The 25,597-nt window shown below is 41.9% G+C and overlaps 2 protein-coding genes, 1 non-coding gene and 1 pseudogene across 3 annotated transcripts; 1 reads left to right on the top strand and 3 right to left on the bottom strand.

The window, feature by feature from the left end:
* Positions 1–5,843: 5,843 nt before the first annotated feature.
* LOC121767974 (polyphenol oxidase I, chloroplastic-like) lies at positions 5,844–7,820 on the top strand. The gene has a single exon (XM_042164313.1). It carries the CDS (start codon positions 5,886–5,888, stop codon positions 7,599–7,601), a length of 1,716 nt encoding a protein of 571 aa, XP_042020247.1. The 5' UTR covers positions 5,844–5,885; the 3' UTR covers positions 7,602–7,820.
* Positions 7,821–8,215: 395 nt separating this feature from the next.
* Positions 8,216–8,287, bottom strand: TRNAM-CAU. Its single transcript has one exon. It is a non-coding gene; the product is annotated as a tRNA-Met (tRNA).
* Positions 8,288–9,453: 1,166 nt separating this feature from the next.
* LOC121768623 (polyphenol oxidase I, chloroplastic-like) lies at positions 9,454–11,568 on the bottom strand. Its single transcript, XM_042165150.1, has 2 exons — positions 10,997–11,568; positions 9,454–10,708 (listed from the first exon to the last, which is right to left on the bottom strand). Exons 1-2 carry the CDS (start codon positions 11,566–11,568, stop codon positions 9,592–9,594), a joined length of 1,689 nt encoding a protein of 562 aa, XP_042021084.1. The 3' UTR covers positions 9,454–9,591.
* Positions 11,569–16,476: 4,908 nt separating this feature from the next.
* Positions 16,477–17,964, bottom strand: LOC121768622 (annotated as a pseudogene).
* Positions 17,965–25,597: the final 7,633 nt, after the last annotated feature.

Below are 25,597 nucleotides of genomic sequence, written 5' to 3'. Positions count from 1 at the left end.
GCCGTGGCGACGGACGCCACCGTTGTGGATGCTCTAAGAGTCCTAATTAGTTAGGACACATGTTTTAAGAAATGTAAAGAAAAGTGAGTTAAATAAGTTAGTGTAATATGAGTCCCATTATATACATTACTTTTATAATGAAATGTGAATGGAATAAGTTGATGAAAATGTGATGCCTACTTACTATTCATGGTAAAAATGAAATAGAACTCTTAAGTTGGAACGGACGAAAATGGCAAAACAAGATTCTTAAGTTGGGACGGAGAGGGTTTTTCTAAGTACTACTCCTCTTTAATTTGTTAAATGCAATTAAGGCTCCCACCCTAAGGACTAGGGTGAAGTGTGGAATGAACTAATGTTACGTGTTTTAAGAGAAACATAGAAAGAGGTATTTTTAAGTAGAGTTAAATCTCAGAAACGATACTAGAAAAAAGGTCACTAGAGTAAACACTCTAGTAGTATTGCTAGTAAATTGAGTTTTTTGTATATTGTGAGTATGAATGAATTCAAATGGAGTATAAGAAGAAGCATCCTATGGGAAATACTCAAATACCCCACTTTAGATGAATTGACTAAATGATAATGAAACCAGACTACTTAATTTCGTGTAAATGGATTGAAGATGATTTAAATTTCACCACGAATTAAATTTTGTCAATTCAATTAAAGAAAAATATATTTAAAAGTTAATTATAAGCTATATAAGCTGTAAAAAAAAGTAGTACAAGTGTAAAATTAATTTTCTATAAGCTTTTAAATAAATTTGTCAAAATTACAGTGGTGGTGAAAGTCATTATTTTCCACTTCATAAAAGGGCGGTATTTCATTTAGGACGTGACCTCTTATTATCTGACTACCTAACATAGCATGTGACTTCTCTTCCTTGACTGGTAGGTGGTATATAATGTGGCTCTATATTCAAAATTTTAAATACTCTGTTTTCTACTCTCCTGTCCCACAAAGATTGTCCTATTTTTTCATTTATGTCCGTCCCTCAAGATTTGTCTCAATTCACTTTTTGCCATTTTTTTTGTTATGGACCTCATATTCCACTAAGTCATTCCTACTCACATTTTATTATAAAACTAATATATAAAAGTTGGACTCACGTTCCATTGACTTTTTCAATTCATTTTTCATTACATTTTTTAAAATTCGTGCCCGATCAAAGTGAGATCATCTCTGTGAGACTGGAGGGAGTATTCAAATTGTTAATTTTAGTCAATTATATTTGTACGAAATGAGTAAATGATGTAGACAATGGAACTGAAAGTAGGTATCCTTTTAGGGGATGGATCCCCTGCAGTGTATGGAAAACACAGCATGGTGCTGTGCATTAGAAACACATGTAAATTAAAAATTAAATTATCAAATAAATTAAACTATTATAATACAAAACACATGTAAATATTTGCATACAAATATCTAATTAAAAATTGAATTATCAAACAAACTGAGTTATAATAATTAATAAAGAGGAAAAGAAACATCAAAATATAAAAATGCGTCGTCATTTTCTAATTATAAAAAATCGCCAATTTACTAGTGTACCATTTAAATATAACTGCTAATTAAAGTTTACTAGTAAATTATAAAGAACATAAATTACTAAGTACTATGGTGTAAAAGAAAAAAAAGAGAACAAAAAAGGTCAACCATTCGCATTCACTATGGAGTATTGCCATTCAACTATTACAACTAATTAAAGGCAAATAAACACGAAACGGTGTCGTTTCCAATGCACAGCACCGTGCTGCGTTTTCCATACACTGCAGGGGATCCATCCCCATCCTTTTGGGTGGATCCCCTGCAGTGCACAGCATTGCTGTGCACACTCACAAAACAATTTTTTAATAATAAAAAAAATATTTTTTTATTATCCCTGTGTGCACAGTACAACAGGGGATCCAAATCCCATCCTTTTATCCTTTTCGGGCTTTAGTGCTTTACCTTTGCAGTGGGTGAGTGTACCTTGTTTCCAATCTCTCAAGATTATTTCTATTTTGAAAACTACTCCGTTCAGTAACTTAATTTGTGAATTTTGTTAATACTACTCCATCTTCATTCATTTTTTTGAATATGGTAATTTAAACCTCTGACTTACTTATTAATTTGAGAAGAAGCATTTTATTAATGGGAAGAGAGCATCCTTATTGACTGAGCTGTGTTTTATCATTATTACTCTCAGCACAAGTTTTAAGAAATGTGAGGAAAAATGAGTTGAAAAAATCAGTGAACCAAGGGTCCAACGTTTATATATTAGTTTTATAATAGAATGTGAGTGTAAATAGTTTGTGAAAATTGGAGTTCATTTACCAAAAATAGTAAAAAAGCAAAATGGACAATTTTTCACGGACGGACTAAAATGATAAAATTGGACAACATTTTATAGACGAGAGAGTATAATAAAAGTCCTTTTAAAGAATTAGTGCTGGTATCTGTATTTCTTTGAAAATAAAAGGCAAGAGAAGTGAATAGTAGGAGTATACTTTTACATATCTGTCTGGGCACTCAAATCTCCAATTAGGATTTAGGAGTATTGGAATATATTTTGAGCCATACATATATATTCTTTCCAAAAGCTAAATTAAAAACAACATTGAGTACTTAAAAATGGGTTGGTTGTACTACAATAATAATTTCCTATGGAACCCACTTGGCCACTTCGTATTGTTAAGATATTGCAAGTAGAAGAAGATATTGCATGTCCAATCTGTTCAAAATATGTAACTACTTGCTATCTCCCTCTCTCATAGGAATAGATTAATTGTGATGATACAAATTTTATACTGAAATAAGTAATTATTAAAATAAGTGAAATGAAAAAAAGTCACTGAAATAATATAATGTTGGTAGGACTCATAAATAATTAAGTAAAAAAGAATGAATTTTTTTTTTCATAAATAAATATGGATTATTTTTATACGACGGACACGAACAAAAATTCAGCCTATTTTAATGAGACTGGGGGACTATATGATTTTAGGGAATTTGTTTGATGAAATAATAGTGAATTACAATATGTATGTACGAACGAGTTTTGTCTAGAATAAAACTTTTACTATTAAATTTGATATTATTAGATAGACTAGATTACATCTTAGATAATGCTATTAATATGTTTGGTGGATAAAATTAATTATATTTATCTCAATTTTTCAGTTAAAAATAATTATAACGATTAATCATAATTTAAGCTTGTTTAATTTTATCTTAAAAAAACTAATTAATGAAATCTATGTGGTACATGCACAGCTATGGTATTACAAATAGACAAAGGGAGTTCCGGTCCAATAATATCATAGACTGCAAAGCACAAATTGCATGTTTTGACCATGCCATCTGCATGACCTCTCCAAATACAGGTGACCTTTCTCACCTACTGAATAGTGCATAGTACCATCCAAAATTGAACTAAACTATAGTAAGAATAGCCAAAAATACAAATCGGCCTAAAACCAGCCATCATAATCAAGAAACCACCCACCAATATCAAGAAACCGAAAATCGGCTGTAGAGGCGGCAACACAAAATGGCCGAGGAGTGGAGAGTGATAAGGGCATTAGCAATGGGGCGCCCTAAGGCGCGCCACGTCAGCAGTTTTATCCTCTTACCTCCCCACCTGCAGTGGGGCGCCCTAAGGCGCGCTCTATAGCGCGCCACGTCATCATTTTTTTAATATTTACAAAATCCATAAGAATTTAAAAAAAAAATAAAACATTAAAATACGAATTTCATAAACTTCATTTCATTTAATAAAAAATAATACATTACAATGAGAATTAAAAAAAACGCAAACTCAGCGACGGCGGTTACGAGCCCACACTTCTTCAATCATGTCACTCATGAGCTGCGCATGCTCCTGTTGGTTGTGCATTGAGGCCTGTCTAGATAGAACATCTTCAAAGCCTAACGGTAACCCTCTATCGGGTGTGTCGGTCGATGTGCCGGAAGAGCTAGATGCACGGTCGTCTTCATTCTAGTCGGTGATGCTTCCCCTTCACTCTCGACTATCATGTTGTGCATGATTATGCACGCATATATGACATCGGCGATGACTTCCTTGTACCAGAAACGAGCCGGCCCTTTCACAATTACCCACCGTGATTGGAGCACCCCAAATGCCCGCTCGACATCCTTCCGCGCCGCCTCCTGCTTTTGCGCAAATAAAACCCTCTTCTCACCAATTGGGCAGCTGACCGTCTTTAGGAAAACTGGCCACCGTGGGTAGATGTCATCGGCCAAGTAGTACCCCATATGGTATTGGCGTCAGTTGGCAGTGAACTCGATGGCCGGGCCGTTGCCGTTACATTGGTCGGTGAAGAGGGTGGACAAGTTGAGGACGTTGATGTCGTTGTTCGATCCGGCTACACCGAAGTAAGCATGCCAGATCCAGAGCCGATGGTCAGCGACGGCTTTGAGGATCATCGTCGGGTGGCTGCCCTTGTATCCACTTGTGAATTGGCCTCTCCACACCGTCGGACAATTCTTCCACTCCCAGTGCATACAGTCGATGCTCCCGAGCATCCTGGGAAACCAGTGCGCCCTCTCGTGCATCTGCATCAGACCCTGGCAATCAGTGGTTGTCGGCTTGCGCAAATATGTGTCGCCATAGGCCTCTACTATCCCCCGACAAAAGCTCTTCAGACACTCGCGGCCTGTAGTCTCCCCACAGTGGAGGTACTCGTCAAAAAGGTCCGCCTTGGTGTCGTATGCCAACTGACGAATAGCAGTCGTGCACTTTTGCAATGGTGTAAGGCCGGGTTTCCCGATGCCGTCCTCCCGAAACGTGAAGTATTCATCACGTGAAGACAATGTACGAACAATGCTGAGAAAAAGGTACCTCGACATTCTAAACCGGCGGCGGAAAACAGTCGGGCCCCATCGCGGTTGATCGGCAAAATAGTCTTCAACCAGACGTCTGTGAGCTTCCTGGTGGTCACGTCGGACATACTACCTATGTCGAATAGGCCAATGGACTTGCTCAGCCGCCGCTGCCGCCGCCTCCTTCTCGCGCTGCATTTGCGCATAGCACGCCGCCATGGCCTCTTCAACGGCTGCATCTAATGCTTCGTCAAGCGAACCACCGGATTCAGACGAACTAGAACTATTGGTGTCGTCGCCGAGATTCATTTTGGTTGGATGTAGAGAGAGAATATGTAAAGAGATAGTCGATATGTTCGTATGCACAACTGAATGAGAAACGAGATTTAAATAGAAAATCAAAACCGCGTGCCATCGTCCGCGACCTCCACAATTGGGCGGACGATGGAGCGGACGATGACCATCGTCCGCGACAGCCGCAATGGGGGGGACGATGGCGCGGACGATAGCCATCGTCCGCGCTATTGGCCATCGTCCGCGCTATCCTCCGCGATCGAAGTATAGGGCACGACTATCGTCCGCGCCCTATGGCACGCACCCGCAATGGGTGCGGACGATGGATGGCGCGGACGATGCGCACCATCGGGCGTGCCGTCGTCCATTGCGGATGCTCTAAGGCAAATAGAACATAGATATGGCATTAAGGTGAAAATAAGATAGATCGAAAGTGATTTGTCATAGATCAAGCTTTTGAGAAAAAAGCCAACCGAACAGAACACGAGGACAAACATAGAACACATGAAACTATAAAACCGTGATTAACCTAACCATGTTTTGACATATACCCATCACTAAAAAGTAGCAAAACCAAAAAGACCAAAACGTGCCAAAATGACTCCATGCCATAGCTTATCCACAATATCAACTTATGAAAAACGATACAGACTTACATCCTTTTATTACACATGCAATAATAAATAATCCCACTCCAAACTCCACACTCCCACTCTATATAACTCATTCAAACCCACCCCACATTAAACTTCCAACTTTAAACCACCATGGCATCTCTCCCTCTCTCCACCGTCGCCATCACAAATATCTCCTCCCTCTCCCGCCCGCCGCGTCTCCCCCAACCACCCCACCGCCTCACCATCTCCTGCAACACCTCCGAATCCCACCCCGGCAAAGTCGACCGCCGAAACCTCCTCCTCGGCATGGGCGGCCTATACGGCGCCTCCAACCTCATCCTCCCCGGCGCCGCCCCTGCCTCCCCCATCCCCGCCCCCGACCTCGCCAAATGCACCCGCGGCACCAACCTCAACCTCCGCCAGCCCCTCGACGTCGACTGCTGCCCCCCCTTCTCCGAAAACGCCCTCGACTACAAGCTCCCCTCTGCAACCGACATCCGCGTCCGCCCTGCCGCCCACCTCGCCGACAACGCCTTCATCGCCAAGTACGAGAAGGCCACCGTCCTCATGAAGGCCCTCCCCGCCGACGACCCCCGCAGCTTCATGCAGCAAGCCAACGTCCACTGCGCTTACTGCAACCTCACCTACGACCAGGGCGGCGCTGACCCCTCCAACAAGCTCCAGATCCACTTCTCCTGGCTCTTCTTCCCCTGGCACCGCTGGTATTTATACTTCTACGAGAGAATCTTAGCCAAATTGATCGATGATCCCACCTTCGCCCTTCCCTACTGGAATTGGGACAACCCCAAGGGCATGGCCATGCCTTCCATGTTCGTCAAAGAAAACTCTCCCCTCTTCAATCCGAGGCGCAACCAAGCCCACCTCCCTCTAACCAACCCGCCTCCCTACGCCGATCTCCGATTCTCCAAAAAATCGAGTACTCCACAAGACAAGGTAGTCCCGAGCAACCTCACCGAAATGTACTCGGAGATGGTCCGCAGCGCGGTCAATTTGGAGGATTTCTACGGCGCCAAATACGAGCTCGGGGCCAAACCCGACCCCGGGGCTGGCACCGTGGAGCGGGGGTCCCACACCGCGATACACGCGTGGGTGGGGGACCCCAACTCCCCGGCAGGAGAGGACATGGGTAACTTCTATTCTACCGGAAGGGACCCACTCTTCTTCTGCCATCACGCCAACGTGGACCGTATGTGGTCTGTGTGGCGTGATCTCCGCGGCTCGAAGCCGAAGGAGTTCGCTGACCCAGACTGGCTCGACACGAGCTTCTTGTTTTACGACGAGAACGCGCAGCTGGTCCGGGTCAAGGTGAGGGACACGGTGGAGAATCTGAAGATGGGTTACACTTTTCAGAAGGTGGAGATTCCGTGGCTGAACAAGAGGCCGAAGACGAAGGCGAGGGTGAGGAAGTTGAAGGTGGCGGAGGAGTCGTCGGCGCCGAAGGCGACCGACGCGAGCGTGTTTCCGGTGAAGCTGGATAAGGTGGTGAGGGTTTTGGTGGATCGGCCAAAGAGGAAGAGGAGCAAGGGTGAGAAGGAGAAGGAGGAGGAGCTGCTGGTGATCGAAGGGATTGAGGTGGACACGTCGGAGTTTGTGAGGTTTGAGGTGTTCGTGAACGACGAGGACGATGGGCCGAGCGATGTGATCGATCTGGCGGAGTATGCGGGGGGTTACTCGCAGGTGCCGCACAAGAATGCTGCGAATGTGAAGAGCAAGATGAGGCTGGGGTTGACGGAGCTGCTGGAGGATTTGGATGTGGAGGATGATGACAAGATTTTGGTGTCGCTGGTGCCCAGAGATGGAGGGGAGGATATCACCATTGGTGGAGTCAAGATTATCTATGTGTGATTTGGTAGCTCATGTGTGTGTGTTTCCTGTGAGGACCGAAGGATGTGGTGTTTGTTTTCTTTCCTGTTTGGTTGAAAAATAACATGTCCTTTTCTCTCTTGTTAGGGTGGTGTTGTAATGTGTTGATCGACGTTATGATGTTTGTTCCTCTGTTTTTTTAGGGTGGCTTTGTGTGTAGATCGATGTTTTAGGTGAATGAAGGCATGTTTTTTGCCATGAGTTTCTTACTTATCACACACAGTTTGCTGCATTAGAATTTTGATGGGATTTTTTTGGTCACACAAATAAAATGGATGCCAGTATAAGTACTAGAAATATATGGCGAAAAACTAAAAAGTAATCAATAAAATGGATACCAGTATAAGTAGTAGAAATATATGGCGAAAAACTAAAAAGTAATCAATAAAATGGATATTTAAAATGGATATTTACAAATTATCAGAGTAAGTAATCAATAAAATGGATACCAGTATAAGTAGTAGAAATATATGGCGAAAAACTAAAAAGTAATCAATAAAGTAGAAATATATGGCGAAAAACTAAAAAGTAATCAATAAAGTAGAAATATATGGCGAAAAACTAAAAAGTAATCAATAAAATGGATATTTACAAATTATCAGAGCCAGGTTTCGATCCTGGGACCTGTGGGTTATGGGCCCACCACGCTTCCGCTGCGCCACTCTGATTTGTTGGTTATTGTTCTTTTCTAAATTAATTATATAATATATACAATGGCTTTCAGATTATCTATGAATATCTGGATTTCTAACGCAAGGGCTTCCTCGTTTAGTCATTTTCAATGTTTACATTTAATATGAATAGTGATCAGCAACTGGTTTATTGAATGGGAAGTTAACAAGATAATTATATATACAAATTAAAAAACTGAAGAACATATGTAAAAACTCGGGAATAAGTCAATATAGTTTATAAAGTATTTTTGTATGTGTACTTCTTCTACGTAAACATTAAAATAATACTACTAGTAATATTTTGATGTCAAGGTAAAATTTAAAATAAATAAAAAGATTCATGTGAGGAATAGGTGAACACGAAATTATGATGAAAAAGTTAAATGATTTCATTTTTCTTTGGTTTCTTTCCCTCGTTCATGTTACTGCAAGGAAAATAAAAGATGCTCAGATGCACTAATTGATGACGTCAAAAGTAAATACAAATATGACCACATAAATGGCTTCAGCAATCGAAAAAGTAAAAATTTAATTGATCACTTTTCGGTTAAATGATGTTCATATATAGCATTATGAATAAATTGAATGCAGATGAATCCAGTTGAAAATTAAATACGTACATATAACTAAAATTTTAAATAAATTTATAATCTAGTATATTATAAATTTCTTATTTTAAATATAGAACATTTAAAACGTCTAAAATTATAACACGATATCCACAGTTTATTCAATCATAATTTAGCTTCATAAAATAAAATTAACTGATACGTTCCTACAATCACCTGACCATGTTCGAGCAGACGACGAGCCGCAGGAGCGAGAGGAGGACAGAGGAGCGCAGGAAGATGAACCAGCGCAACCTTCCATTGCAGCAACGAGGCCGAGGAGGAGTCGACGCCCACCCGAGAGATGGGCCGAGTTCGTGCCTAAATAAGCAAGCAAAGTTATGTTTTATTTCTTTTGTTATTTTTGGTTTTTCAGAATATTGTTTGGGATTATTTATTTTATTTTAAGTACGAGTCGAGCGTAATTATAAGCTCCGTCGGGTTTTCTTGTTGGTTCTTTCCCGATGTTTAGGATTAGGTCGAACCAAACCTAGGATACTTACTCATTAATTGATGCGCGACAAGAAATTATTAGTCTACTACTATATAAAATATCCAAAACAAGAGGACAGACGTTTATTCAAACAAAATTACAAAAGGGAAACAAATTAACACACACCCACACGTCACTTGTTCTCACAAGTCTTTGCATAAACCAAACAAGTCTGAACCCAAAGCTAGTCGGCAGATTCAGGCGGTCGGCGCCTCCACAATCTTAATTCCACCAATGGTGACGGCCTCGCCGTTAATTAGAGGCACAATCGTGACCACAACCGTATCATCATCCGCAATATTAATATTCTCATAAAGCTGCTTCAAGTTCAACCGAAGATCACTCACACTATTCTTCGCCTTAACCCTATGCGGCAGCTGCGTGAAACCCCCAGCATACTCCGCCCTATCCACCTCCTCCGGCTTATCGTCTTCATCGTTCACAAACACGTCGAACTTAATCAGCTTCCGATTATCCGTCACTATATTCTCCAGCACCAGCACCTCATCCGCTTTCCCCACCGTCGGTTTCGCCACCAAAACCCTAGTCGTCTTCCTCAGCTTGAGCGGGAACACCTTCTCCGCCGTCTTCACCCCCTTCGACAGATCCTGGATGTTCACCGCCGCCGCCCTCTGCGGCGGCTTCGACCTCACCCATGGAATGTCCACCTTTTCGTAGTCATACCCCATTTTTTTATGGTTGAAACAGTCGGCGACCTTGACTCTCACAAGCTGCTTCTTCTCGTCGTAGAACAAGAACGACGCGTTGAGGTAATCCGGATCGGTTATCGCCTTCTGATAATCGGCCGGGATGTCGTTCCAAATGGTCCACATTCTGTCGACGTTAGCGTGATGGGAGTAGAAAGCGGGGTCCCTTCCTGCGGAGTAGAAGTTTCCGATGTCTTCATTGTATTCGTTCCTGGGGTCCCCGAACCAGGCGTGCACCGCGGTGTGGGACCCTTTCTCGGACGTGCCCCCGTCCGGGTAGGTCGGGGGCGCGTCCCCGTCTCGGTAGGCTTTCCCCATGAAGTCGGTGGCAGAGGCTGGGGTGCCTATCATTTCGTTGTACATGAGGCTTAGGTTGTTTGAGATGATCTGGACCGGGTCGGTGATGGTGCTGTTTAGGGCGAGGTTGAGGACCGCGGGCGGGCGGCGATCTTGGTTGCGGTTGGGGTCGTAGAGGGACGAGTCCTCTTCGTCGAACATCCACGGGAGCTGCATGCCCTTTGGTTGGTCCCAGTTCCAGTACGGGAGGGCGAATGTCGGATCTTTCAGTAGATCCGCCATGATCCTCTCGTAGAAGTAGAGGTACCACCTGCGGATAACAACGCAATCTTTAAATTTAAATTCTTGTAATTTAAAATTTACTCCCCTCTTCGTCTGTTCACAATTATTGACACCCTTTTCTTTTAATTGTACAACTTTTATTAATTGACCACATGTCCAAATAACTTATCACACTCTTATTTTATTACTTACTTACTATTTATAGTAAAAAAATTAATAGAGAATAAATGAAAATGACAAAAATGGACTGTTAATAGAAGACTAATGGGTAGATTTTTTCGAGTACGGAGGGAATTATAAAAAAATGTAATAGAACCTGTGGAAGGGGAAGAAGAGCCAAGAGAAGTGGACTTGTATGTCGAGCCCCTCGTGGCCGACCTGGTCGTGGGCGCCGTTGCAGTAAGCGCAATGGATGTTGGCCTGCTGGGAGAAGCCGCGGGGATCGGTGGGGTCGGCCACGTCCAGATCCCGCATCATCTTCACGGCTCTCTTGTATTTCGCCACGTTGGCAAGGTTCAGCCGGTGCGCGGCCCGCCTCACGCGGAGCCGGTGAACGGGCGGGAGCTTGTAGTCCTTGATGACGTCAGAGGTTGGCGGGCAGCAGTTGACGTCGAGTGGGTCCTCGCCCACGTAGGCGACCCCGCAGCTCTTGAACTCGGGCGGAAGAAGCGGATCCGCCCGAGCTAGTTTGGTATCAGAGACTAGGTTGGCCGCACCGTACATGCCTCCTAGCCCGAGGAGCATGTTGCGGCGGTCCACCTTGCCTTCCTCGGCCGGGCCGCCGCTGCACGAGACGTGGAAGCGACGGCTCCGCCTTGCATTGGGGAGGGTGTGGGGTTTGGGGGCGGTGGTGCCGAGCACCGTGCATGATAATTGAAGGGAAGCCATGCTTGGTGGTGATTGCATTAAGTGGTGGAGGTATTTATATTGGCTTTCCTGTGAATAAAATAATAATTAAATTAAAACAAATTAAATCAACAGTGGTTGTACAATAATTAAAAAAATTATATAAAATATTGCAAAAAACACCAGTCACCACCGAAAATCACGTTTCGTCTGTCGAGTTTGAAAAGTGATAACTAAAGTGTAGAAATTATTGAGAAGTTTTATTATTAGCACCAGAATATATGTACCCTATGGGAATATACTATTGCCACTATTTTATTTCCTAAATACTTCCGTCAATAAATATCTTATTTTTTCATTTCTGTCTGTCCGTCGATAAAAATTTCATTTCACTTTTACCATTTTTAGCAAGTGAATTCTATGCACGTTCCACTAACTCACTCCACTCACATTTTATTATAAGATCAATATAAATAAGTAGGTATTGTATTCTGGTACTAACTTTTTCTACCAATTTCTTAATTTTGTAAACTCAAACAATTTCTTAAGATGCGAGCCGATAAAAAGTGAGATATCTATTGAAGGAGAGAGTGCTAATATACAATGTGTATAAATAATTGCTTGAATCAGGGACGGAACTAGAAAAATAAATTAGCCGGTGCTTAAATTTCATTATATAACAATAGTAAATAATATTATTAAAATATTGAAAATAATAATATTAAAAAATAATTTATAATATATATAATTCAATTTATTATTTTATTCAATTTTTAAAAATAAAATCGAACTAAAAAAATATACAATCAAATTTAGAAGAACTAATATTTGTTTGAAATCCAAAAGTAAGTGATCATGGATATCAAGAAATACTTCATCCAACCTTTAAAATAAAAACTATATTTTATTTTAGTATGTCCCTTTGTTTTAGGAATTTTTTTATTTCTAATGAGATAGGACATATTATTCACTAAATAAAATTTAATTATTTTTCCTTTTTTCTACTATTTTATCAATAGTACATTAAAACTCATGTCTTTTTGAAAATTCTTATTTTTAAGGGTTATATAGTGATAGAGTAAAAAATTAATTTAAATGATACATTAGAATCAAAATAAATCTATAGACAGAAGTATTAGAATCAAAACTTTAGTTGTTGTAATTTAGTTATTTGTCTTTAAATTTGATTTTATTTCTTTAATATAATCAAAATTAACTTAAATCATAAAATGTTTATAATTGATGATTAGAACGACGGAGATTGTGTGCCAACTAATTATAGTGTTGTACTTGAATTTTATCTATAAAATATTAAGATAAGGAGATTTAAATTTTAGTGTGTGCAAACTTTATACTCCTTGATGAATTTAAATTTGGGAATATGGTGACAAGTGTCCACCCTTGCATAAAAAATTGATAATAAAATACGAAGTAAAAAAAAAGTAAATTAAAAGAAGAGAGCAAAATTGATGAAAAAGAATTTCTCATCGGCTACTTGGCATGTGGGGTTTAATTAAAATAAACTTTGAACTTATTTTATTATTAAAATTCAATAGAAAATAGTTAAATAGTAGTAGTAGTAAAGGTTAAGGCCCAGTATATTAGTTGAAGCCCATTTACTACATCTTTCTTCCCCAACTTTCTGGGCGGCGCGCAACAACTCAATTGTGAAATTTTGGATTCGGTGCTGGGGCGCCGGCACGCCGGCGCGGGGGATGATCAATGGTGGTAGGGTTCCGCGACCGGCCAAGCCCCCGCTCGAGCGGTATCTTGGCCACTGGTGTCTCCGTCCCTGGCTTGAATGTATATGCTCATACTTGGGATCCCTTAGCCTTGGTACATTTAACTTATCATTCGTGAAACGAATTTTACTTTACTATTTATAAACACTTTGTTGAAAAGGTGGTGCGAATATTAAAATTAAATTCGTACAACAAAATCATACTACTGCTGAAGATTTGAAGTGGTCCAGGCTGCATATTAACCTCTTGTGCATAATGATACTCCCATTTCATTATTTTACTTGATAAAATCCCATCATGATAATTCTATTTATTTAATCGTAATTATTTATTGTAAACAAGTGGTATATATTCATAATTAACGCAGACAAAAGTTTTAGGTTTTGCGTGTTCTATGTGTATTGTAAGTTCGCTATTCGTGCACATGAGTGTTCTGGACACTTCAAATAAAGAGTGTTTATTTCGTTCTCCTTTACTTTTTTAATCCACCTTTATCTTTTGATGTCAAGATCAAGATTTTAACCAATTAGTGACTGAATAAACCATCAAGATTTTAACCAATTAATGATTGAGAAAACAGTTATTTTAAGGAGTGCTCAAATTTATAAAGGTAATTAGAGCACCCGTAACGCGTGCCGTTGCGGTGCCTTATTTCGTTCCGGAGGAACGGAACCGCGGCGGCACGCGTTGCAGCCGCCCGTGTCGTCGCCATTCCGTGCCGGTGCCGTTCCCGCGAGACGCGGCACGACACGTTCCGCCACGCGCCGAGGCGACGTGGCGGCCTCCCATTCGACGCGTGACGCCCACTCGCTGCCCCGCGAGTGGGCGTCGTCACGGTGACGCAATAATTCGATTTTTTTTAAAAAAAATTCAAATTTAATAAATTTTTTTTTGCAACGGTATTGTTACCGGTTTTTTTTGCCGTTATTTATTTATTTATTTATTTATTTATTTACTCTATAAATACTCCTATTTCATACTCATTTCACTCACAAACACACATCTATTCCTCTCAAATCCTCTCTATTTCCACCCCAATTTTCATCTCAAATCAACTCTGTTTTTCTTCTCCCAAATTTAATCAAACTAATGGATCCTCGATGTGGAGCGCATCCTTCTATACAAGAACGGTTATCTATTCGTGCAAGGACACGCGACTCTAGCGCACACACCCAACTCCAACAGGATCTAATTGAGCACATTTGGGCAAACTTTGGCGGATGAAATTATTAAAATTGTGTACTTTTATTTTTTTAGGATTTTAATTGTGTGCTTTTTATTTTTTTAAGTTTAAGTTGTAACTTTGTTTTAATGTTGTGTGTTTTTTAATAAAGTGTGTTTGTTTTTTATTAAAGTGTGTTTGTTTTAATTGAATTGAGTTGGAAATAAAAATAAAAAATGAAATTGAATGAATAGTAATTTAAGGAACGGTTAAGGAACGGTTAAGGAACGGAGGGTTGCAGGTTCCGTTCCTTAGTTAAGGAATGGAGTAAAAAAGTACAGTGTGGCCCGCAAATAGTAGTTTAAGGAACGGTATAGGAACAGCGTTGTGGATGGCCTTACTAGCACTATACTTTATAAAGGTAATACAGCAGTTAAACTAAGTATAAGCCTCAACAGCTAGAAATGTGTCATGGGATTCAAATAAGTTAGTTAAGACTTGAGACAATTAGCTTATCAGTTGTTCAAATATGTGACTTATTGAGAGTGATGGCACTTAAATTAATCTATTCACTTGTAGGAGCTTGTCAATTAGGTAGATAGCTATCTAAGTGCATAATGTGAGTAGTAATTTACAGACAATTTCTCAAAACTGAAACATATTTTGAGGATATTTTATAAAGCGAGTTCATGGGTTCATCAATAAAAAGTGATTTTTACAATTTCGACCGACATCTTCTCGATCAAACCTAATTCACAGACTTCCTCATTTGATTTACATATAAAATATTCGTAAAGCATGCTATGTATTATTATTGCAAGTTTGTCTTTTGGTTCCAAAAACAACTTTTTTTACAAAGGTAATAAAAATTAATTGCGAAAGAAACTAAAGCGCCAAACATTCTCTGTCACGTGGTATATAAATATACAATTGTAACTAGGTTATCCATGTAAATGATTTTATTAAAAAAGATTGACGAGATATACACAATACACGCATCAAAAGTGGTGCCTAATAAAGGCGTGACATTATTTACTTTTTTGCTTTATACCTACCAAATAAGGGTTAGGTGGTGAACCTTACTATTCCACGTTTATATGGAGTAGGCATTGTAGTCATGACTCATGATCAGTGTTTTGAGTCGTAAAGTCGAGCTTATTCAATTATTGTCAATTTGTCATGATTAAACTTAGCTGATCGTTATTATTAAAGTAATGGAACTCAAATTTAATTTGTGAAAAATACTTAATTTCTGAATATTGTCACGTACTGCATTTGTTGAAAGTATATTTTTTATTTATAACAAATGAGGTCTGAGCAGATGAATATGTAATGTATCAGTGACAGCAAGATTATGAAATTAGGTTTTAGACGTTTTTTTTATTTTAAAACAAACTCATATATATATGGACCTCATGAAACAAACTATAGGAGTAACTATAATCCCGAGTTAAATTTATATAAATTGTACATACATAGTTCCCTAATTAAATTGAATCGGGTCCGTTTTATTTAAACCGATTCCATTATTAATTTTATCATACCATGACTAATTTGCCACTCTGACCCTTTTTTCTAATACAATACACCTTTTCTTCCTGTTTCAATCATATAAAATTCCAATAATCATCGCAGTTTTCATCATTGACAATATACGAAATAATGTAAAAGGGAATAATACATTTTTTTTCTCATTTATTTGATTTTTATTGATCAATAGAATTTTGATTTGATTTGATTTGGTAAGAATGGGGACAGTTTTTTTTGGATTTTACTCCGTGATCTTTTTTATCAAATTTGTAGGAATTATAGGTGCCAGCAAATTACCAACCAAAAAAATTATAATTTGTAGGAATTGTAGGGAAAATGATTGAAGTATTTTTGGTAGAGAAGGAGACCGACATACCAAAATGAAAAAATAAGACTATTTTTATGGGACGGAGGGAGCGTATTTTAATTTTATAATAGAATGTGAATATAATAAGTTAGTGATAAGTGAGATCCACTTATAAAAATAGAAAAAAACAAACAATGGATAATATTTTATAGACTGATAAAAATGACAAACAATATTTGGTGGATGGAAGGAGTAGTATCTATGAATAAAATCCAAGGCTCATGGGCCAAACCCAAATTCTTCCTCGATACAAAACAAAATAGTACTACTACGTTATATTTGGGCTACAATTTGAAATAAGTTATTTGAGAAACCCAATATGAAAATACTTCAATTACAACTGTTTTTTCTTGTAATAAAAATCCTTCAGCTGGCTTCATAAGGCCTTGTCTACCTAAATTTAAAAAATTGGCCACTGCCACACTCGAAAATCACTAAAAAAAGCTTGTACAGAGACTGGAGACACTTCGTAGAGATACCAAGGCTATCGATCATCGACTTATTTGATATCACCATAGAAATAGGAAATAACACCCAAATAGAGAGAGAGACACCCTTTTCAGCTCGGAATCTGTCGTGATAGAATACAACAGCCAATAATTTAGTGATGGGAAGAAAAAGAGTGATGACGATACCTGATAATAGCGACGATGAGTAATAGATAGCTCCGATTGCACCCAAGAAAAAGCATTGAAAAGCTACGACCACAACAACGTAGTATCTCGTCTCTCCCAGTTGGTATTCTTGAAATCTTTGTTACAAAACGCCGTGGCAAAGAAGCATATAACTAACTGAATCTCCAAAGCAAGGTTGCATCGACCGTGTGGATCGCGCTCCGATTCTCAAACACCAAATATCAATCTCAACAAAAACCAGGAAATGACAAGAAGAGATACGTGGTTCAGCCGTAAAGGCCTACGTCCACGGAGAAGGTGATCCAAGCTTTATTTAAACACTCCAAGCAATTACAACAAGAACTACAATCCAGATGACCTAGAACACTCGTGCTCACATACAATTCGCTCTTTACAATCACAGTAAGAACAAACACGAACCTCACCAAGATAGTGTTCCCCTCTTGAATCTCTCTCAATTTCTGACTGGAGAAAATGTGTGTGTGAGCTGCTCCTTTTATCCGAAGCTTCGAGCTGCAGAGATCAGCTTGCCTTTTTTTTTTTTTTGCAGAGATCAGCTCGCTTAACTCTCTCAATTTTACTTATTCCACTTTAGTCCTCAAACTCTCATCTATTTATTAGTTCCACCCCAACAAATCCGCTTGTACATCAGCTCAACCAGCGGCAGAATCAGTCCGTACAGCGCCGCCGCAATCAGCGTCAGAAAAAACCCCAGCAGATGCTCCCGATCCGGCCGGTCGCCGTCCGTGTGGAGCCCCAGCACCGCCGCGTTCACAGAGTAGGCCGTGAAGCGCTGCCTCACCAGCACGAACGCGAGCGCCGCCGTGAACGCCAGCTGCGTGGCAAGGATCTGCGACGACGTCGACACGGGGAGCCGCGACACGCCTTAGGCGTACATGTAGTCTTCGAGGCCGGTCGCGGCCCCGACTGCGGACTCCCACTACACAATTTCAACTATTTTTCTCCTTCTCTCTTATTTACCAATTACACATTAAAACTCATGTCAACCCTAAATGAACTATTTCTATGGGACGGAGGGAGTATATACAAGTGAGACATGTATACTAATCCTTCTATCTTAGCTAAGTTGACACATTTCTTGGTCGACACTACATTTTAGGAGTTAGTTAATATGTTTAATAGGAGATAGAAAATGTGGGAGTAAATATGAGAGATAAATATTTTATTTGGGACATACTAAAAATGAAAATGTGTCATCTTAGAAGGGATGGATGGAGTACTAACTTTTTTCCACACACTTTTCTTAATAATGCTCACTCCGTCCCCGAAGAATATATATTAACAATTGAAACAATTATCTATGTCGAACCAAAATTGCCAATCAACCGAAGCTCAAGTAGAAGTAAAAGGCCAAAATCCATGAACCCAGAGCAGTATTCGGCCAACAATTGATGATAGGAGTGTGCTTGAAATGTCCAAATCTTGGTCGCAACCAAGGACTATTTTCGAGTCGTGAGAAATTCTCTCTACATTCCAAAAAATGTGAAAAGCAATTGATGTTTCAATATGATATATAGCCGTACTAAATAGCATGAGTACAAACATAGAGAAAAAAAATCCTAACAAAAAAGGTGGGTGATGAATCGGCGAATTTTTGATGGTGATGAATGCTCGTAAAAATAAAGGAAGATCAACACACAGAGATTTACGTGGTTCGATTTACTGAGGTAAATCTACGTCCACGGGAAGAAAAGAGGGCAGAGTTGTATTGCTTGATCTGTTTTCTACAGCTAACAATACAGACTTGCTATTTGCTATTTTCTCTCTAGAGAGCTTAACAGAAGTTAACAGAAGGCCTTATCTATCTGACCTAGGTTCTATTTATACATTGAACCAAGATCGTGGCATGCAGCATTTATTAGGTAGTGGATGTCGTGGAGGTCGTGGCGACCTTGCATGGGTCCACTATTCTGCATGAATTAATGACTGCTTGACACCACTAAATAGATCGTCGGTGTAGCGGAGGTGGAAATCTTGCATGAGTCCACTATTTCCTAGTTCGGTCGAATACTGAGACCGGACTGCTGAATTATTGCCGAGCAGCTTTTGCCGATCTGAGAGTAGAGCTTGATGCCGACCAGAGAGCAGAGTTTGATTGGTTGGCTTTTACCGAGCTGTAGGCTGAGGCCGAACTCTGCGGTTGTGCCGAACTGAACTCTTGAGTCATGCCGGACTGATACTCTTTAGCCATGCCGAACTGATACTCTTTCTTGGGCTTTACTGCTGTTGGGCTTGTTTAGTATTTGCTTAGTACGTACTCCATCACTACCCCCCCCCGAAAAGTGAAGTGAATCACTTCGGCATTCTGGATCAAGGTACGGGGTAAGTTGATGTTTGTCCTCGGTCTGATGAAGTGAACTCTTCTTTGACCGGACTTGGTTTGTGTCCTAATTTGGCGAGTTTTATCGCTCGGATCGAACTTTCCGTTGTCCTAATTTGGGGATCGGACTTTCCCTTGTCCTAATTCGGCGAGTTTTATCGCGTGGATCGGACTTTCCCTAGTCCTAATTCAGGCAAGTTTTATCGCGAGAATCAGACTTTTGTTGCAGTTCGTTTCAGACGAAGTGCTTGATTCTTAAGCTGAATTGTGGTCTTGTATCCTCTTTAGAAGCTTGGACTTCACAATCGTTGGCTTATTGCAGCTCGTTTCAGACGAACTGCTTGTTTAAGCTGAATTGTGGTCTTGTATCTTCTGTAGAAGCTTTGACTCACAATCGTGTGCTTGTATATGTTCTAAGAAGGGGATCAGCCTTCGAAGAACAAGATACCTCAGTAACATTTGTAAGAGACGACACACACAGAGACAGACAAAACACACAGACAAAACGCACAGAGACAAAAAAAGACCAAGCAAACAAAATAAAGCACATTGAGCAAACAGGACCCAAGACTGACTGACCGGACTGTCTCTTACAAATGGAACTTTTTGAGGTTGGAAATGTGCCATGTTCGGGGTACCTGTTCTCCTGACATGTGAGCCAATTTGTAAGACCCTTTGCCGAGGACTTCTGACACCCGATACGGACCTTCCCATGTGGGTTCGAGCTTGCCCAGCTTTTCTGCTCGGCTTACTTCGTTGTTTCTCAGGACGAGATCTCCCACTTGAAATTGCAGCTTCTTCACCCTTTGGTTGTAATACCGGGCTACTTGCTCCTTGTACTTGACTGCTTTTATGCATGCCAATTCTCTTCTTTCTTCGGCAAGATCTAGCTCGGCTCTCAGTCCGTCGTTATTCATTTCTGAGGAGAAATTTAGAGTTCGGGGACTGGGTACGCCGATCTCCACCGGAATCACGGCTTCAGTGCCGTATACCAGACTGTACGGAGTTTCACTGTTGGAGGTTGTGGGTGTAGTTCGGTAGGACCATAGGACTTGAGGGAGATTTTCTACCCATTGTCCTTTGGCTTGTTCTAACCGAGCTTTTAACCCTTTCACCAGGATACGATTTGTTACCTCCGTTTGTCCGTTTGCTTGTGGATGAGAGACCGAAGTGAACCGCTGTTGAATATTCAGCTCTTGGCACCAATTCTTGAACGTCTTGTCGGTGAACTGAGTCCCGTTATCCGAGATGAGGATGTGGGGTATGCCAAATCGGCACACTATGTTCTTCCAGACGAAATCCAATGCCTTCGAGCTCGTTATCGTAGCTAATGGTTCAGCTTCCACCCACTTCGTAAAGTAGTCCACGGCAACGATTAGGAATTTCATTTGCCGAGGAGCTTGAGGAAGTGGTCCCACTATGTCTATGCCCCATTGCATGAAAGGCCAAGGGCTCTGCATAGTGGATAGATCGGTTTGCGGCATCCTTGGGATATTTGCATGGATTTGGCACTTCGGGCAGGTCTTGACGAGCTGCACTGCTTCTTGTACCAAGGTTGGCCAATAATATCCCCATCTTAGAACTTTTTTAGCTAAAGCTCTAGCTCCGATGTGGCTGCCGCACGATCCTTCATGAACTTCTCTGAGGATGTAGTCCGTCTCTTCTGGTCCTACGCACCGCAATAACGGCTGGAGGTAAGACTTTCTAAAGAGGACTCCTTCATGAAGTTCGTACCGAAGTGCTCGGCACGTGATCTTCCGAGCTTCTCTCTTATCCTCGGGCAATTGTCCTTGATCCAGATACTGCAAGATCGGCGTCATCCAGTTCGGCGAGCTGGATACTGAATGTACCTCGGCTTCATCAATGCTTCGATGCATTAATTCTTCCGCCTTTGAGCTCGGATCTGAGGCCAACTTACTTAAGGTATCTGCTCGGCTATTTTCCGCTCTGGGAACGCGGATTATCCGAAAATAGGAGAAACTTCGGCTGATGCTTTGCGCTTTGTCCAAATACTTCTTCATTCTCTCGTCACGAGCTTCACTTGTACCCAACATGTGATTTACTATGACTTGTGAATCACAATGGACTTTGAGAGATTTGACGAGCAGACTTTGCGCTAACTGGAGTCCGGCCAGGAGGGCTTCGTACTCGGCTTCATTATTAGTAGTGGGGAATAGGAACCGAAGTGAGTAGGTTACCTCGTGTCCGTCGGGAGCGATAAGTAGAATACCAGCTCCACTTCCCGTCTTATTTGAAGCTCCATCTACGAATCCACTCCAGCAGTCCGGCGGCTCTACTTCGGATTCCAAGGGCTGTGCTAGTTCGGCATTGGCAGACTTTTTCTGTTCGGCAATGACAGGGATTGCTTGATCGAACTTGGCTTCTGTAAGAAAATCTGCCAAGGCTTGTCCCTTGATGGCTTTCCGAGGTAGGTACTCGATTGAGTGTTCTCCCAGCTCTATGGCCCATTTGGCGATTCTGCCTGATGCTTCTGGCTTGGTCAAAACTTGCCGAAGAGGCAGATCGGTTAAGACGCATACCGTGTGAGCATAGAAGTATGGCCGCAGTCTCCTTGCTGCATTTACTAATGCCAGAGCAATTTTTTCCAGAGGTTGATACCTTGTTTCTGGACCTCTTAATGCTCGGCTTGTAAAGTAGATGGGAAACTGCTTTAGGCCTTCTTCTCGTACAAGCACCGCGCTGATGGTTTGATCTGATGCCGCTAAGTATAAGAATATTACTTCGGCTTCGGTTGGAGCAGAGAGAATAGGAAGCTCGGCTAGATAACTTTTGAGCTCGTCAAAGGCCTTTTTCTGCTCGGCTCCCCACTCGAACTTGGGTGCCTTTTTCAACACCTTGAAGAACGGCAGTTGTTTTTCGGCTGCTTGGGAAAGGAATCGATTCAGTGCGGCTAGACATCCGGTTAGCCTTTGCACGTCATGTATGGACTTCGGCATTGCCATGTGCTGAACGACTTGAACTTTTGAGGGATTTGCCTTGAGTCCGTCCTTTGAAACCCAACAACCCAGAAATTTTCCTGAATCTACCAAAAAGGTACATTTTTGGGGGTTGAGTTTGAGGTTGGCTTTTCGGAGCACGTCGAGAGTGGATTTGAGGTTGCCTTCGTACTCCGAAGTGCTTTTGCTTTTGACAACTATGTCGTCGACATACACTTCAACCTGTTTCCCGATTAGGTGCCGAAAAAGCTTGTCTACCATCCTTTGATAAGTGGCTCCGGCATTCTTTAAACCGAATGGCATCTTTTTATAGGCGAAAATGCCGAAATCGGTAATGAAAGCTGTTTTCGGAGCGTCACTCTCATCCATCAACACTTGGTGATATCCTTTGTATAAATCAAGAAAACAGAAAATTTCGAAGCCGATCAAAGCTTCTACTTTTTTATCTATATTCGGAAGGGGATAGCAATCTTTTGGACAGTGCTTGTTTAGATCGGTAAAATCTATGCACATCCGCCATCCTCCTCCTTTTTTCTTGATCATCACAGGATTGGCCACCCAAGAAGGATATTTCACCTCGAATAGTACATCCGCTTTTAGTAATTGGCGGACTTCGTCATGGATGACTTGGCTTCTTTCTGCCGCAAAGAGTCTTTGCTTCTGTTTTACTGGCCGGATTGAAGGATCAATATTTAACCGATGAGTGATTACCTCGGGGGGCACTCCGGTCATGTCCAACGGAGACCATGCAAAGACATCTTTGTACTCCTTGAGGAGCTGAATGGTCTTTTCCCGGAGTAGAGGCGTTCCTGCGAAGCCGACCTTGACCGTTCTGGATGGATCATCTTCGTATAACTGAACGGTCATTGAGTTCGGCTCTGAAGTGACTTCGGTCATCTCGCTTGCCTCTGACTCCGGTTGCTGTGATTGCTATGCTTGATGGTGCCGAACTGATTGCTCGGCACTTTTAAGCGCAATCTGCAGACATTCTTTTGCTCTCTTTTGATCACCTCGGATGACCGCTATCCCACCTTTAGTGGGGATCTTGATGGTGAGGTGATAAGTAGAGCAAACGGCCCGAACTGTGTTGAGCCAGTCTCTCCCCAGGATGATGTTGTACGGGGACCGAGCTTTCACCACAAAGAACTCGATCATCGTATTGGAGCTTGTAGGCGCTTTTCCCACCGTGATCGGAAGGCTGATAATACCTTCAGGGCGGGTGTCCTCCTGGGCGAAACTTTTCAGAGGAAGTGGAGCCGGACTGAGCCGAGCTGGATCCACTTCCATTTTATCGAAACATTCTTTAAAAAGAATGCTGACTGACGCTCCTGTATCCACAAATACTCTGTGGATCAGTTTGTTTGCCACTCCGGCTTGAATGACAATAGCGTCTTGGTGAGGAAAGATGGCTGGGACGGGATCGGCATCTGAAAATGTAATCACTTCGTCTTTCTTCAGCCTTTTATGTGTTGGCTCCTCTTGATTGGAACCTCTGCGTTCTGCTTTTAGGGACGACTTAGTCTTCCCGGCAGGGAGAGCATCAATAGTCAGGATTACTCCATCGTATTGCGGCTCGTCGTCGTCTTCGGGATCCTCATGCCTTTTCGGATCCTGAGGATTGCAGTTCGCACCTCTCTGTCTTTTGTTCTTTTTCGGCTGCTTGCTTTGGTATTTTTTTAATGTTCCTGTTTTCACAAGAACATCAATACCTGCAGCCAAATCTCGGCACTCCTCGGTATCGTGTCCGTGGGCTTGATGGAAGGAGCAATATTGATCCTGAGGTCGCCGCACGGCTGATTTCGTCATCCGCTTTGGTCTTTCGAACATATCGGAATGTAGTTCGAAAATTTCCGCTCTTGACTTGTTCAGCGGTACGAACTGAGCGGGCGGCTTCTCGGGATTGAGACGGGGTCCCAATCTGTCTTGCACCGGAGCCTTTTGAATTCTTTCAAATGGAGTCCGACGAGGATGCCCCCGATCGCTATGATCGGGCTTCCTTCTGTCTTCTCGGGACGATGAGCTGTCTAACGACCGTTTGCGACGGTCTGCCTCATCGGCCCGGGAGTACTGGTCCGCAATGTCCCACATTTCCTGAGCTGTCTGCGGACCGCACTCAACGAGCTTCCTGTAGAGAGCTCCGGGCAGGATTCCATTTTGGAATGCCGAGATGATAAGCAGATCGTTGAGATCGTCTACTTGCAGGCATTCCTTGTGGAATCTTGTCATAAAGTCGCTGATTTTTTCGTCGCGACCTTGACGAATGGAAAGCAGCTGAGCCGAAGTGATCCGGGCTTCCGCTTTCTGAAAGAACCTCCGGTGGAAAGCATCCATTAGATCTCGGTAGGATCTAATGCTGCCTTGAGGAAGGCTGTCGAACCACCTTCTGGCGTTCCCAATGAGCAGCTCGGGGAACAGCTTGCACATATGGACCTCATTGAGACCCTGGTTCGCCATATTATATTGATAGCGTCCCAAGAAGTCATGAGGATCCTCTAGCCCGTCATAAGTCATTGACGGTGTCCGGTAGTTCCGCGGCAAAGGAGTTCGGGTGATGTCGTCCGAGAACGGAGTCTTTAATGCTCCGTTCATGGCGAACCCGACATCTCTTCGGTACGGAGGAGATGGAGTTCTCCTGTGGTTCCGGTACCGAGGAGGAACAGGAACATGTCGGGGTTGAGGATTCTTTCTCCTGGAAGACACGTCACTACTGCGGTAGTGACTTTCATGTCTGGATGAGGAGGGAGAATCCGCCGTTGTCTTCTCCGGCTGTTGGCTCTTCTGCAGGAAGGTTAAGAACTCCTCCTGCTTCTCGGCCAAGAACAGCTTGACAGCTTCATTTAAATCGGGCTGCTGGGAAGACTCGGTGCGATGACTCCTGGAGTGGCTTGTTCCTCCTTCGTGAGAACCGGAGGTAGATGTCTCCCGAGGCCGTTTTTCAGACCTGCGAGCTGGACTAGCTCCCTCACGGTGATCACGAACGGTATTACGGGTGGTATGTGATCTGGTATGCATTTTTTTTTTTTTGAGGTGGAAAAAGGGTCAAAAATTCGCTTTATCACAAATTTGGTTCTCTGGTTCCCACAGACGGCGCCAGTGATGAATCGGCGAATTTTTGATGGTGATGAATGCTCGTAAAAATAAAGGAAGATCAACACACAGAGATTTACGTGGTTCGATTTACTGAGGTAAATCTACGTCCACGGGAAGAAAAGAGGGCAGAGTTGTATTGCTTGATCTGTTTTCTACAGCTAACAATACAGACTTGCTATTTGCTATTTTCTCTCTAGAGAGCTTAACAGAAGTTAACAGAAGGCCTTATCTATCTGACCTAGGTTCT

Source organism: Salvia splendens, chromosome 15 (genome assembly GCF_004379255.2).
Source record: "Salvia splendens isolate huo1 chromosome 15, SspV2, whole genome shotgun sequence".
Taxonomy (NCBI): Eukaryota; Viridiplantae; Streptophyta; class Magnoliopsida; order Lamiales; family Lamiaceae; genus Salvia; species Salvia splendens.
Note: the sequence above shows the minus strand (reverse complement) of the source record. Positions and strands in the feature narration are given on the sequence as shown.